Raw genomic sequence first — 16,035 nt, 5'->3', positions numbered from 1 at the left:
ACTCGGATCAAATATTTTTACTTTTTGTGCTGGTTACGAATGATAATGCCGTTAAAATGAAGCCCTATAAGTTGCAAACACTGAGCTCTATATTTCACATAGCAATAAAATACAAATAAACACTTTTCTGCACTGCATGAGAGCCATCTTAATTCACAGCAATGGTATGGAATCAAAAATTGTCTGGGATCATTACAATTCCTCAGAACATGATAATTCATTCTTCCCTAACAAGGAAAATGATTTATGATTGTGTGAAAACTCTTAGTGGGTTTATCATAGAGAAGCATTGTGGAATAAGCTCTCTAAATGTATGTCTTTACCAACTCTGAAAAGTGTAAAAAATGGAGACAACCCACTACAAAAAAATTAAAAAAAAAAATAAAAATCCAGAAACATACGTTTTACTCAAAAGTACAAATATTTAATCATAAATAACTACTTTCCTTTTTTAAGTTGTTACTTAAGATACCATGCACAATAAATATGAGCTAAAGCACTTCTCTAAATTATTTACTATCAAAGAGAAATTACCAGGATTTCTTAAACTACAAATTAAATCTTACTGAATATAAGTATAAACAGATTAATGTGACTGAATAACAATTCTTTCACAACAATTCTTTGTCTGTCATTGGACATATATACCTAGTATAAGAAATAACTGGTACTACTGGAATGCATGATAGTGTATGCAATGATTAATTCAGTTCACTAGTTTCTAATGAACAGGAAACTAAAGTTCAGGATCTTCTTATGTGATCATTTTCAGCACAAGAGTGGTGATAATGGATTTTAAAATGATAAAAAGAAGAGTCAAGAAACTTCTCACAATTTTTTTCAGCAAGTACCATTCATTTATTACCGTCTTCTGCTGTTTATCATCATTCAATTATCAGGTCATTAAGATGATCAGAACGTTTGACAGAGGCTTAACCATTTTCTTCAGTGTTAATATGTAAGACTTCTCTTATTTTTATGATGCACTAATTTTTAATTGTCCATGCCTCACAACAATAAAAACCCAACTATTAACAAATGATAATAAAATGCTAAAACTTTCCAAGGTTAATATTATTTTCTAATGACGAACTCACATGACTGTCATCACCCTCTACATGAGCACACTAATTGATTCCACCACTGACTGACATTTATAGAGCAAACAAAGTCATGGAGAATAAAACAATGCCTCACATTTATGCCTGCAAAGTACCAGTAACTACAGGAAAACTAATAAAACTGTACATTTGTGTTGTTAGAGATTGCACTACTTTGCATCTCAGTACAAGGAAATGCATAACACTTCAAGCAGTTGTGATTACTGAACAAAATACTGCAATCAATGAAACTATTTTGATTTCCATGTCCTGTAGAGTTTCAGTTACATGTATATTGAAATACTAATAATGTAATGATCTCTTGCAGATCAAATATATCTCATTAAAAGCATACAGTGCTATTACACACTGCTGAGCTTTACTACCTGACAAAAGGTACATACAACCATTTGCACATACTTTACCTACAAACACACACATTCTTTCATCATCCGGACTATGTGAAGAGAATTTCACAGCAGAAAAATACTGTGAAAAACTATACTCATGATGTTGAGAGTTCTGATTAATGTTTTACCTCAATATTTTCACAATTTTTGAATTCGTATCAGATTATGAGAAAGTCAAATTCTTGAAATCATTTGTCACATTTTTGCAACAAAATTATTGTGTAACATTCTTCATTGATTCCATAGCGAAACATTAAAACATGTACATGTACAATTTGTAGTTCCGTAGAGAGTACAAAACAAAAATCAACTACCTTCTAATTACAGTACACACACAGAACAAATGGACATTCATTGAACACAATACACAAAAGAAACATGCAAACAAGACTGTTCACATAAACAGCTACCTGAATGAGAATCAGGGCCGATAGTTATTTGACTAGACAGCTGAACTGAGGTAAATTTAGTAATAGAAGAAACAGAATGAATAGCAGTGACAGAGAAACATTGTTTCAATAGGCCTACAATGCTTTATGCAGAATGGATATGCAAAGTATTACTGTGACTGCTGAGGAAGCATCAAAACAAAACAAGGCATGGGAATGTTGGTTAAGGGTGTAAACGCCACTAAAGAAGAAGAAGAATTGTGATCCGATGTGTCTGAACTGAAGGAACTGTTTCCACCATTGCCAGTGTGATGCCAAGGTTCCAAAGCATGTGCTGACAAACTGGTTCCTTGGCCCCGTACAGGCCTCGCAGCGATCATGGTTGGCTGAAATTGCAGCTGCGTCACTTCAGCAACACCAGGATGGAAGCCAGCTGAGTTTCCAATAGTTGCATGCTGTTAAAATGTTTCTAGGTAAACATACAGCACAAAAGACATACAGGTAGATCCCATTATATTGTTGCAGAAAAAGCTGAGTAGCGCAGTCACTGCATGGAGGGTCGTGAGTTCAAAACTCACCTCAACTGAAAAATTTTGATTTCTATATTCTGTCTGACTGCATTCTAGAAGTATCCACAAATGGCAAGAAGCATTGTACTTGAATGTTCTGTAGCTGTATATATATATCGAATGTGTTCTGGCCAGAGGCAGTTCGCTCCGCACTCTTGTATGTACAAGTGCTGAATAAACCTTTGTTAAGCGAAGTTAGTGTTTGCCATTCATCTACTTACACCTTCCTCTACGTGACTATATGTAGATTTGTTATCCACATTTGTCCAGTGCTAGCACCTGTCAATGGGTAAGCAGAAGCAGTAATGTATTACTACATCAACAAATTTTCTGTTGTGGTTGTCGATACATGAATCGTCAGTACAGGTCAGCAGAGCTGTGAATTTGGACTGGAGAGGGTCTGTATTTCAAATGTTGTGTACAAGGAACAAATGTGTGATTGTTGAGGGAAAGGAGTATGTACCAAGACAGTATTCATTAGAAACAAAGTTAGAAGTTCTGGATCATTGTAAGAAAGATGGGCATATTGTTGACATTCAGTGTACTTTGGGACTTATTGTGAGAACTAGGCATGACAATGAGGAATCAATATTCAACTGAGTAAAGTGTGACTAGGTTGAAAAAACCTTGCTCAGAGTCAATGGAAAGAATGGAGAAAATGCTAAGCCATCAGACTGGATATCACAACCAACAGCCTGTGCCTCCCTCTGGATCTGTTGTTTAAGCTAAAGCCAAAATCTTGTATGCAGATTAAACAAAAGAAGAGTATGATCCCACACCTTTCTCAGCAATGTCAGGTTGGTTTGATCCCATCAAGAACTGCTTTGGCTTTCACAACATTATAACGACAGGAGAGGCAGCTGCAGTAAATGAAGTTGGAGCAGAGGAATTTTCAAAAGAGGTATAAATTAACTGTGGCAGAAAAAGGCTATACTGCAAAGCAGGTTTTAAATCTTGATGAAGCAGGCTTATTTTAGAAATGAATGCCTAGCCACACACTCATTTTTGTTGAAGAAGGAACAGCATCAAGATTTAAGGCTGGCAAGGAATAATGCACCCTTCTTTGCAGAGTAAATGCTGCAGGGATTGCAAATTAAAACCATCTATCACTCTGAAGATCTTAGGGAATTAGAGCTTTGTGATGAGAACAGGCTGGGAGTTCACTGCATATGATAAAAAATGGTTGGATGACTTCTGCTATTTTCATCGACTATTTTGTTAATGAAATGAATAGAGATCCGAAGACCTACTGTGATAAAAAATCTTTCAAAATTGTTGACAAACATTCCTTTGCAGAGCAGTGGGCACTTTTAATAAATGACAGGTACCTAGCGAGAACACTTCAGCTGCAAAGCATTTCCATGTAAGGATATTTGTCATGGAAACTGAACTGACAATAGCATCATCAGATTCTTCTGAAGTAGATTATCCTGAGGCTATTTAGGATACAGAGAGACTTGAGGAAAATGATTTTAGTGCATTATTGTGTCTCTCAGTGTTAAATTATAAGTGTATAGAATTTCCACTAAAATACGTTGATAATGATTACGTCTGGTAAAAAAAGTAAGAAACTTGGCCATTTTAAACTAATACCTGAGTAACAGAGAACCTAAGCAAATATTTTACATATAAAAGAAATCACAATTTACGCAAATTTTGTATGTGCGACAATTTTGCATACATAACTACCATGCATAATGAGATTTACCTGTATTTCGAGTATAAAACTAGCCATGACAATAGCAAAAATACAATTTTAGTATATAATAAACACACGTGAATATTAATAAAATGGAACTGAGATGACATTTTTCTTCAGTTTTTACACACTACCATTCCAAAAAATGTAATTTAATTTGTTAAGTATCACTGATGTGGATTAATAAACATGGTAAGAAAGCTACCATTCAACATTCTGCATAACTGTTTAAGCCAGCTAGTATTGTCACCATGGAGTAGCCCACATTTTGAACATGTTTCATGATAGCAGGGTCCAATGAAAATGAACAAATAAATAACGACAATAGGCACTTAATTGTGAATTGCAGAGTAGCCATATAAATGTGTATGAATGACAAAAATACTGGTATACAGCAACAACACAAAGAACTCCTAAAAATGTAGTGAAACAAGAAAACAAGTACTAAGCGAATGCTACCACTAGTTTAACTCAGAGAGAAGTCAGAGAGGGCAGTAAAGTCAATCATTCCGCTTAGACTAGTTTATGTTCATTTTCCTTGTAGCAACAGCAGGTTAAAAATTTAAAATTGATTTGACATCAAATGATCAACTCACAAAATTTGATTAAAGCACTGTCAAGTATATTACAGAACTTACACTCAAGAATTTATTATTTTTAAGTAATGAGAAAAAGTACTTCATAACCTGAAGAGAACATAGTATGGCCAATAATGTGCAGAACGAACATCTGCCTATCAAAATTTTGAGAATTAGGTTTCGACAAAGTTGGACAATAACCTCAACTCAAATGAATTCTGCACATGCATGAGAGCAAGAAATATTCTATCTCTCTCTCTCTCTCTCTCTCTCTCTCTCTCTCTCTCTCTCTCTCTCACACACACACACACACACACACACACACACACACACACAAAACAAACAAGTGCTTGTGCGTTTCTAAAGGTTTGACATACAATGCTTGGTTTCTGTGGGTATTTAGATTTGTCATCTAAAGAGCAATGTTATTAACTTACTAGAAGATTATATCATAATTTACTATCTCCATGATACACGACCTCATAGAATTTTAATGGGTATAACTCCACAATTGCCCCCACCTCAGTTCTTCCATAGCTCAGTCAATACTTTTCCTGATGGTATGACGAAGCTAATCTTGAACACTGTGTTCATTTCGAGTTCTCTATTATTTAAAACAACAGACTCCAACAGAATATTTAGAGATTGAGATGTTCAGTTTTATAATGATGAAGGAATGAAATCAACAACGATCTTGTTTAAGGAACCATTCCAGCATTTACCTCCAGCAATTAACGACAAGAAACCATTTCATCTACATATTACACACACACACACACACACACACACACACACACACACACACACACACACCCCTAAAGCCCAAGCCCAGTGGCAGTTTTTATTATAGAAAATGTCTTTTAATCAAACAACTGCGCTGGGTATGCTAAGCAGTATTCTTGATGACATTCCATAAACCGTAACGGTTCAACTTTAACACAACATCTAAGTTTCACTGAACTCATCATATATATATATGATGAGACTTACCAAACAAAAGCGCTGGCAGGTCGATAGACACACAAACAAACACAAACATACACACAAAATCCTAGCTTTCGCAACCAACGGCTGCTTCGTCAGGAGAGAGGGAAGGAGAGGGAAAGACGAAAGAATGAGGGTTCCACATCAAACGGTCCCTTCCCTACAGCCTAGGTCTTCGTGGCAAACGAATCTGCTCCAGTCCGGAATCCCTGAACCATTACACCAACAACCCGAAAACAGCTTTCGCATCCTGCAATTATCCTCCCGACCTGGTACAGAAGCAAATAACCAGAGCCACTTCCTCATTCCTTCAAACCCAGAACCTCCCACAGAAGAACCCCAAAAGTGCCCCACTTGTGACAGGGTACTTTCCGGGACTGGATCAGACTCTGAATGTGGCTCTCCAGCAGGGATACGACTTCCTCAAATCCTCCCCTGAAATGAGATCCATCCTTCATGAAATCCTCCCCACTCCACCAAGAGTGTCTTTCCGCCGTCCACCTAACCTTCGTAATCTCTTAGTTCATCCCTATGAAATCCCCAAACCACCTTCCCTACCCTCTGGCTCCTACCCTTGTAACCGCCCCCGGTGTAAAACCTGTCCCATGCACCCTCCCACCACCACCTACTCCAGTCCTGTAACCCGGAAGGTGTACACGATCAAAGGCAGAGCCACGTGTGAAAGCACCCACGTGATTTACCAATTGACCTGCCTACACTGTGAAGCGTTCTATGTGGGAATGACCAGCAACAAACTGTCCATTCGCATGAATGGACACAGGCAGACAGTGTTTGTTGGTAATGAGGATCACCCTGTGGCTAAACATGCCTTGGTGCACGGCCAGCACATCTTGGCACAATGTTACACCGTCCGGGTTATCTGGATACTTCCCACTAACACCAACCTGTCAGAACTCCAGAGATGGCAACTTGCCCTTCAGTATATCCTCTCTTCTCGTTATCCGCCAGGCCTCAACCTCCGCAATTTCAAGTTGCCGCCATTCATACCTCACCTGTCTTTCAACAACATCTTTGCCTCTTTACTTCCACCTCGACTGACATCTCTGCCCAAACTCTTTGCCTTTACAAATGTCTGCTTGTGCCTGTGTATGTGCGGATGGATGTGTGTGTGTGTGTGTGTGTGTGTGTGTGTGTGTGTGTGTGCGCGTGCGCGCAGGTGTATACCTGTCCTTTTTTCCCCCTAGGGTGGGTCTTTCCGCTCCCGGGATTGGGGCGGCTCCTTGCCCTCTCCCTTGGAGCCCGCACCCTTTCGTCTTTCCCTCTCCTTCCCTCTTTCCTGGCGGGGTGGCCAGGGGTTGCGAGGGCTCGGATTTTGTGTGTGTGTTTGTGTTTGTTTGTGTGTCTGTCGACCTGCCATATATATATATATATATATATATATATATATATATAGTGCTGGCAGGTATATATATATCTGAAAGCAGGGATGATGCGACTTGCCGGGCGAAGGTGCTGGCACGTCGATGGACACACGGGCAGGCAGAATTCTAGCTTTCAAGGCCAACGGTTGCTTCGGCCAGGGGGGGGGATGTGGGTTTTGGGGGGGACGGTGGGGAGTCGTTCTGGTCCCGGGAGCGGAGGGACTTGCCCCGTCCACACGTGTGCGGACACGGGCAGACACAGCAATATGTCTGCTTGTGTGTGTGTGTGTGTGTGTGTGTGTGTGTGTGTGTGTGTGTGCGCGCGCGAGTGTATATCCGTCCTTTTTTCCCCCTAAAGTAAGTCTTTCCGCTCCCGGGATTTGAATGACTCCTTACCCTCTCCTTTAAAACCCACATCCTTTCGTCTTTCCCTCTCCTTCCCTCTTTCCTGACGAAGTAACCGTTGGTTGCGAAAGCTAGGATTTTGTGTGTATGTTTGTGTGTCTATCGACCTGCCAGTGCTTTTGTTTGGTAAGTCTCATCATCTTTGTTTTTAGATATATTTTCCCACGTGGAATGTTTCCCTTATATAGGGTTATTACAAATGATTGAAGCGATTTCACAGTTCTACAATAACTTTATTATTTGAGATATTTTCGCAATGCTTTGCACACACATCCAAAAACTCAAAAAGTTTTTTTAGGCATTCACAAATGTTCGATATGTGCCACTTTAGTGATTCGGCAGACATCAAGCCAATAATCATGCTCCTCCCTCACTCGGCACAGCATGTCCCCATCAATGAGTTCGAAAGCATCGTTGACGCGAGCTCGCAGATCTGGCACGTTTCTTGGTAGAGGAGATTTAAACACTGAATCTTTCACATAACCCCACAGAAAGAAATCGCATGGGGTTGAGTCGGGAGAGCGTGGAGGCCATGACATGAATTGCTGATCATGATCTCCACCACGACCGATCCATCGGTTTTCCAATCTCCTGTTTAAGAAATGCCGAACATCATGATGGAAGTGCGGTGGAACACCATCCTGTTGAAAGATGAAGTCGGCGCTGTCGGTCTCCAGTTGTGACATGACCCAATTTTCCAGCATGTCCAGATACACGTGTCCTGTAACGTTTTTTTCGCAGAAGAAACCATGAGATTGCACAAAACACGTTTACTTTTGGTGAATTGCGAATTTGCTGCACGAATGCGTGAGGATTCTCTACCGCCCAGATTCGCACATTGTGTCTGCTCACTTCACCATTAAGAAAAAATGTTGCTTCATCACTGAAAACAAGTTTCGCACTGAACGCATCCTCTTCCACAAGCTGTTGCAACCGCACTGAAAATTCAAAGCGTTTGACTTTGTCGTCGGGTGTCAGGGCTTGTAGCAATTGTAAACGGTAAGGCTTCTGCTTTAGCCTTTTCCATAAGATTTTCCAAATCGTCGGCTGTGGTACATTTAGCTCCCTGCTTGCTTTATTCGTCGACTTCCGCAGGCTACACGTGAGACTTGCCCGCACGCATTCAACCGTTTCTTCGCTCACTGCAGGCCGACCCGCTGATTTCCCCTTACAGAGGCATCCAGAAGCTTTAAACTGCGCATAACATCACCGAATGAAGTTAGCAGTTGGTGGATCTTTGTTGAACTTCGTCCTGAAGTGTCGTTGCACTGTTATGACTGACTGATGTGAGTGCATTCCAAGCACGACATACACTTTCTCGGCTCCTGTCGCCATTTTGCCTCACTGCGCTCTCGAGCGCTCTGGCGGCAGAAACGTGAAGTGCGGCTTCAGCCAAACAAAGCTTTATATGAGTTTTTCTACGTATCTGTAGTGTGTCGTGACCATATGTCAATGAATGGAGCTACAGTGAATTTATGAAATCGCTCCACTCATTTGTAATAGCCCTGTATGTATATAATAGAGGGAAACATTCCACGTGGGAAAAATATATCTAAAAACAAAGATGATGTGACTTACCGAACGAAAGCGCTGGCAGGTCGATAGACACAAAATTCTAGCTTGTGTCTGTGTATGTGCGGATGGATATGTGTGTGTGTGTGCGCGAGTGTATACCTGTCCTTTTTTCCCCCTAAGGTAAGTCTTTCCGCTCCTGGGATTGGAATGACTCCTTACCCTCTCCCTTAAAACCCACATCCTTTCGTCTTTCCCTCTCCTTCCTTCTTTCCTGATGAGGCAACAGTTTGTTGCGAAAGCTTGAATTTTGTGTGTATGTTTGTGTGTCTGTCGACCTGCCAGCATTTTCATTTGGTAAAGCGCTGGCAGGTCGATAGAAACACATAAATACACACAAAATTCTAGCTTTCACAACCAATGGTTGCTTTGTCAGGAAAGAGGGAAGGAGAGAGAAAGACGAAAGGATGTGGGTTTTAAGGGAGAGGGTAAGGAGTCATTCCAATCCCGGGAGCGGAAGGACTTACCTTAGGGGGAAAAAAGGACAGGTATACACTCGCGCGCACACACACACATATCCATCCGCACATACACAGACACAAGCTAGAATTTTGTGTGTATGTATGTGTTTGTTTGTGTTTTTCTATCGACCTGCCAGCGCTTTCGTATAGTAAGTCACATCATCTTTGTTTTTAAATATATTTTTCCTGTGTGGAATGTTTCCCTCTATATATATATATAGGATGGATAGCTACTTACCACTGAGGAGATGCTGTGTTGCAGGCCATCATCTCTGGGCACTAAGGCCTGACTGCAACGGAAGTGACAGCAACCCAGCTGGAGTGGGTAGTGGGTGTACGGAAGAGTTATAGTGGGGTGGGATTCAGTGAGGTACAGGTAGGGAAAGATGCTAGTGGAAGCTGGCAAGGGCTATACAGGCACACTGGCAGAATAAAAGGCATGTACGGGGCTAGAATGGAAGCTAGGAGAGGGACTAGTGAAGGGACTAGTGAAAGTTGAAGGGACTAGTGAAAGTTGATGCCAGAGGGATTGTGAGAACAGAGGAGAGCTCCCACCTACGCAATTCAGAAAAACCTATTGATGGGGAGAATTGAAATGGCACAGGCTGCGAAGTAGACATTGAAGTCTAGCAAATCACACTGGGCAGCATGCTCAGCATTTGGGTAGTACAGCTGTTTTTTGGCCACTATTTGGCAATGGCCATTAATGCATGATGACAGCTTGTTAAGTGTCATGCTCACATAGAATGTGGCAGTGGTTCCACTAAGTTTGTAGATCACATGGCTGCCTTCACAGGGAGTAGGCGATACCTGGGAGAGGAGTGCAGTAGGTGGTAGTGGGAAGATGTATAGGACAGGCCTTGCACATGGGTCTATTGCAGGGACAGGTGACAGGAAGCAAGGGGTTGGAAGCTGGGGTGGAGTAGGGACCGACAAGGATATTATGTAGGTTGGGCGATCTGTGGAATACCATAATTACTTCTCCTCTGAAGGCATCTCCTATAAATAAATCTGTGGCACATCAATGGGCACCATCTTATGCCTACGTATTCATGGGCCACCTAGAGGAATTCTTCCTAACCATGTATAATCCCTAAGCCCTTACCTAGCTGAGATTCACAGATGATAGCTTCAAGATGTGGACTGAGGGAGAGTACACCCTATTCACATTCCTCCAGATCATCAACACCTTCACCCGCAACCACTTCGCCTCATCCACCTCAGCCCAACAAACTACCTTTCCTTGATGATGTCTTCCGCCTCAAGGATGGCTACATCAGTATCTCTGTCTGTATCAAACCTACCGATCACCAACAATACCTCCACTTTCCCAGCAGCCCCCCCTTCCACACAAAAAAAGTCCCTTCCACACAGCCCAGTCACTCATGGTCATCACATCTGTAGTGACAAACAGTCCCTCTCCAAATATGCAAAGGATCTATCAGAGATCTTCACAGACCAAAGTTCTCCTGCCATTTGTCCAAAAAAACATCTCCCATGCCATGTCTCACCAGCCACTTCCATCCCCAATATACCCACAGTCCAGCCACAAAGGAACACTCCTCTTGTGACTCAATACCATCTGGGACTGAAGCAACTGAATCACATTCTCCACCTCATCCTGCCTTGAAACGTGAACTATCCTCTCCATCGCTCACACACTAGTACTCGGCTGCCAACCCAACCTATGCTATATTATTGTCCATCCCTAGTCCATCCCTGCTCCCAACCCCTTGCCTCATGGCTAGTATCCCCCATCATATACACATATGCAACACCTGTTTCATACATCCTCCCACTACCACCTACTGAAGTCTTGTCCTAGGCATCTCCTACTCCATCAAAGGCATGCCAACCTTATGATCTGCAAACTTAGCTGCAACCACTGTGTTGCATTCTGCTTGGGCGTGACAACTAACAAGCTTTCTGTCCACATGAACTGTCATTGCCAAACTGCGGTCAAGAGAGTTCCTGAACATTCCACCCAACATGATGTGTTTCACTTTAACGACCGCTTCGCAGCATGTACGATCTGGATTCTTCCCATCAACCAGCTTTTCTGAATTGTGCATATGGGAACTGTACCTACATTACATCCTTCATTCATCTAATCCCCCTGGCCTCAGCCTTCACTAGTCCCTGTTCTCCATCTGCCTATCCCCTTTTCTGCCATCACTCCAGCACACACACTCCTTCTATCCTGCCAACACGTCAGCCTTCTGATGCTACACTCGGTAGCTCTTCCCTGTTCCCACCACGAACCCGCACACTCCCACATGCAGCAATGGCATTTACCCCCACCACCACTCTGCTAACCCACACATTCTAACCCACTCCTACACAGTTACATTGCTGCTGATGTTCAACACAGTCGCAATTGGGCTTAGCAACTGGAGACAGTGGCAGTGTACGTGCATGAGTGTGTATTTCTTGAGACAGTGGAAATTGTGTGTGTGTGTGTGTGTGTGTGTGTGTGTGTGTGTGTGTGTGTGTTTCCTGTCTCCTTCTGAAGGAGGACATCTACATCCATGTCTATACTCTGCAAATCACTGTGAAATGCACAGAAGATAGCACGACCCACTGTAACAGTTACTAGGGTTTTACCCCGTTCCACTCACATATGGAGTGCAGGAAGAATGATTGTTTAAATGCCTCTGTGTGTGCTGTAACTTATCTAATCTAGTGCCGTTGGTACCTATGTGAGAGATATGTAGAAGGTGGTTGTATATTCCTAGAGCAATCACTTAACATTAATTCTAGAAACTTTCTAAGTAAGTTTTCATGGGATAGTCTGCATCTATCTTCAGGCATGTGCCAATTCAGTTCTTTCATCATCTTTATGATATTCTCTCATGGGTCAAACAAACCTGTCAGCATTTGTGCTACTGTTCTCCGTTTATGTTCAATACTCCTGTTAGTGCTATCTCATACAGGACCTACACAGTTGAGAACTACGAGTATTCTAGGATGGGCTGCATGAGTGATTTGCATGCAATTTCCTTTGTAGAGTGATTGAACTTCCCCCATTATTGAAGCATGTTAAAGCCTGCAAACTGTTTTACCCACAACTGAGCCTCTGTGATCATTCTATTTCATATCCCTACAAAGTGTTACAATTTTTATGAGCTAATCGATTCCAACTGCAACTCACTGATATAATAGTCATAGAATACCACATGTTTTAGTTTTGTTAAGTTCACAATTTCACTTTTCTGAGCATTTACAGCAAGTCACCAATTTTGCACCACTTTGAAATCAGATCAAGACCTACTGAATATTTTTGCAGATCATTAACATTGTCTGCAAAGTCATTAATATGTAACATTAACAGCAAGGGACCGAATACCCTGGGGTACACCCAAATCAAATTTACCTCTACATCTGTTGATGACTCTCCATCCAAGATAACTTGCTACCTACTCTCTACCAAGAACTCCTCAATTCAGTCACAAATTTGACTTGATATCCCATACAATCATACTTTTGATAATAATTATAGGTGTGTACTGAATCAGATGCTTTTACGAAACTGAAAAATACTGCTTCTACCTGACTGCATGCCTTTCACTCTGCCAAGGGAGGAAAGCGCAAGTTAGGTTTCACATGATCAATCTTTTCAGAATCCATGCTGATTGGCATGGAGGAGGTAATTCAGCTGTTTCTCACTGCCACTGACGATAATATTTATATCACTCATCTCTGCACTGGTATGATGATTAAATAAGGGCAATTTTCTTCAGTTTTTCTTTGTAGAGGAAAACTGAAATAATTCTGGTACTGTTTTTCATTGCGCCTGTTGGGACTCAACACTTCCTCTATGTAGTGAGTCGCAATCTGTCCATTCCATATTGTTATTATTCCATTTTGAGACTTTCCAGTACGCGCGCGCACACACACACACACACACACACACACACACACACACACACACACACACACACACACACACACACTTTCTGCACCATCATGAGACAAGTCACTAGTTTTTATTGGTCTCCCAGTGTCGACAGGGCAAATGATTCTAGGCTATAACAATTCAAGCTTCTCTCCTGGTCACAACAACAGGTAGTCCAAACTGATGGGAACACTGACATACACTGAAAGCACAAAAAATAACTCTGTGGAACCTCACTATTATAACAGATAAACTGAAGACAACGGTAGTGCAAGCTCCTCTTTTACCTTTTTAAAGTAGCTTTCCACAGCCAGTAAATGGCTTAACTGTCATTAATTGTATCAAGTCTTAGATGTTTAACAAGGGCAGAGAGAACTATTAACCCTTAGTTCAAAGAATAAATTGTCTTTAATTGGCCTCTTTTAGTATTTCAACTTTTGTTGTAACTGCATTTCACACTAAGCCTTTATGGTTGTAAATAATTTGTAGTTGCAGGTGAATGCCATTAGAAACTTTGACTTGCTCCCAGTATTCACTAAACAACCACTAATTTCCATCATTCACTCAAAATGGATACTGCCTCTGGGTGTTTGGTTGCAGCATTTCACTTAGGAGCACAGACTGACAAACACTGCAAATAAACTTGCAGTATATTTTGTTCAAATCACTTGCTTGTTTAAAGTATCTTGCTCTGTCCTTATACTCCTCACAAAATGTTACCACGTTACTGTAATGGCCAGCATGCCCACAACGGCTTCACACAACCCTCAAGGAATGTACTTTCTGTAAAACAAATTAAAGAAGGAGCTACATCTATTCTTCCCTTCTAGATTTTGTAACCAGTTAGCTAACCAACAAGGCAGTTGATGTATTAATGCTGCAAAAAATTAGAATTTTGGTGGAAAGTTTGCTGACACTCATATTAATAAAGGAAGGACTGATTATGAAGCTACTAAATGAAAAGGGTGAGACCACTGTTCACATGACACATCAAGAAGTTACATTTTTTTATCAGTGCTGCTTGGAATTGCTACCATCCCTGGTGATATCTACAACCCGCACAAAAACTGTACACACTTCTGCTGACAGTTTAATTTCCAAACAACAAAATTTAGAGTGTTCTCACCTCTGAATTTCTCTTTATCTGGACAATCACTCCTTCCAATAATCTCAATTTTATACTATTAATAATTACATATATATGCAAAGAATTGCCTCTGCAACCAAAGTTTCTGTCGTACATCTCTGTAGTAGCGCTTTACATAGGTGTATGCTTGTTTGAATCCTAGTCGTCGAAAATTTTCACTCTCAGTATGTACCTGGCAAAGGGAGGAGAGGTTGTGCCATGAAGTTCCTGATTACCAATACATTACGCCAATGCCCTGATTAAATTCCAAACCCCTCTGCAGCCTCTCATGAAGTAAGGTGATGTGCCACTGTTGACAGTAACCCGTCCATCAGAGGGGGACATTAATCTAGATGGCCCCTTGGTGCTATTTGAGAGCAGTAGGCTGTGAGGCCGCACCAGGTTTCACCATCTCTCCTCTCTTCACCCGTAACAACACAAAATCCAACACCACGTGATATTTTTACACACTTGACACTCTGCAACAGGTAGGAGGAAGGCAATGGATACCAACTCCACTATGACCTTGCCACAAGTAATGATGCAGGAGTCCCGCATCTGTTCCCCTGCACTCAATTTCCTAAGCATATAACTACTTTGTTTTTAATGTGTGCAGTGCACGATATAAGCTGAGTTTTGTTACTAGAAGTCTGACTAGCACAGCACTTTCAGGTACTTTAAAAAAAAAATTCTTGATTTTCTGAGTACTGTGGTTACAAAAGACCTGCTTGTATTATTAGTGATACAAGTAGTTCCTTAGTAAGCTATATTTGTGGAAAAATGACTACTACTTCTAATTTATATGCACTGTTGCGTAGCTGACATTCAGTGACAAAAGTTGTAAGGTTCTCGATGGTAGGCAACTTTAGTTTATACAGGCTATCACCTCTATCTAAACTGGTCACAACAGTGAAACTAAAAGTTCCGTTATGACTAGTTACTCTGTTAAGCACACGAAATGATCTGAAGATGAGATATGGTGAGTCATGCACATTCACAGCTCTCATTAAGATAATATTACATCATAATTAAGTAAATTAATACCTATTGTAAGCTAGCAATTCAAGGTTTCACATTTTTTTTGCACATTTTCTGAAAAAAGAAAACATTTCATAGGTGCGAATTTGGACTACGATTTGTTTATGCAGGATTTGTTTATGCTGTGATATACTGTAAGTTACGTGATTATTTCAATAAAGTAAAGTTTGTGTTGTTAAAGTATTCTTATATGCTATCCATTTGATTCTCTAGTAAGTAGCCGAAGTGAAAAGTTCTGAAATAAGTGGAAAGTTAATATAACGTAGCCTCAGTTCTTTGTTTACATTTTGTTCCGTCACATAAAGAATACAGGTTATATAGTTTTTGTTTCGAATTAGTATCCGAACTTTAGGCCTAAACTTTCTAAGAAATTTAATATATTAATTCAGTAGTGTACCAAGTTATTCTTGATTTAACTTAGACTAGA

General features: G+C 40.8%; 1 protein-coding gene across 1 annotated transcript in view; it reads right to left on the bottom strand.

The window, feature by feature from the left end:
- Positions 1–1,772: 1,772 nt before the first annotated feature.
- LOC126457455 (uncharacterized) overlaps positions 1,773–16,035 on the bottom strand; it is a 34,250-nt gene continuing 19,987 nt past the window's right edge. The window contains exon 2 of the mRNA XM_050093745.1: positions 1,773–2,354. Coding sequence (XP_049949702.1) covers positions 2,070–2,354 — 285 coding nt within the window. The 3' untranslated portion in view covers positions 1,773–2,069. The remainder of the gene's footprint in view (positions 2,355–16,035) is intronic.

The sequence above is a fragment of the Schistocerca serialis genome, chromosome 2, assembly GCF_023864345.2.
Source record: "Schistocerca serialis cubense isolate TAMUIC-IGC-003099 chromosome 2, iqSchSeri2.2, whole genome shotgun sequence".
In the NCBI taxonomy this organism is placed as follows: Eukaryota; Metazoa; Arthropoda; class Insecta; order Orthoptera; family Acrididae; genus Schistocerca; species Schistocerca serialis.
Note: the sequence above shows the minus strand (reverse complement) of the source record. Positions and strands in the feature narration are given on the sequence as shown.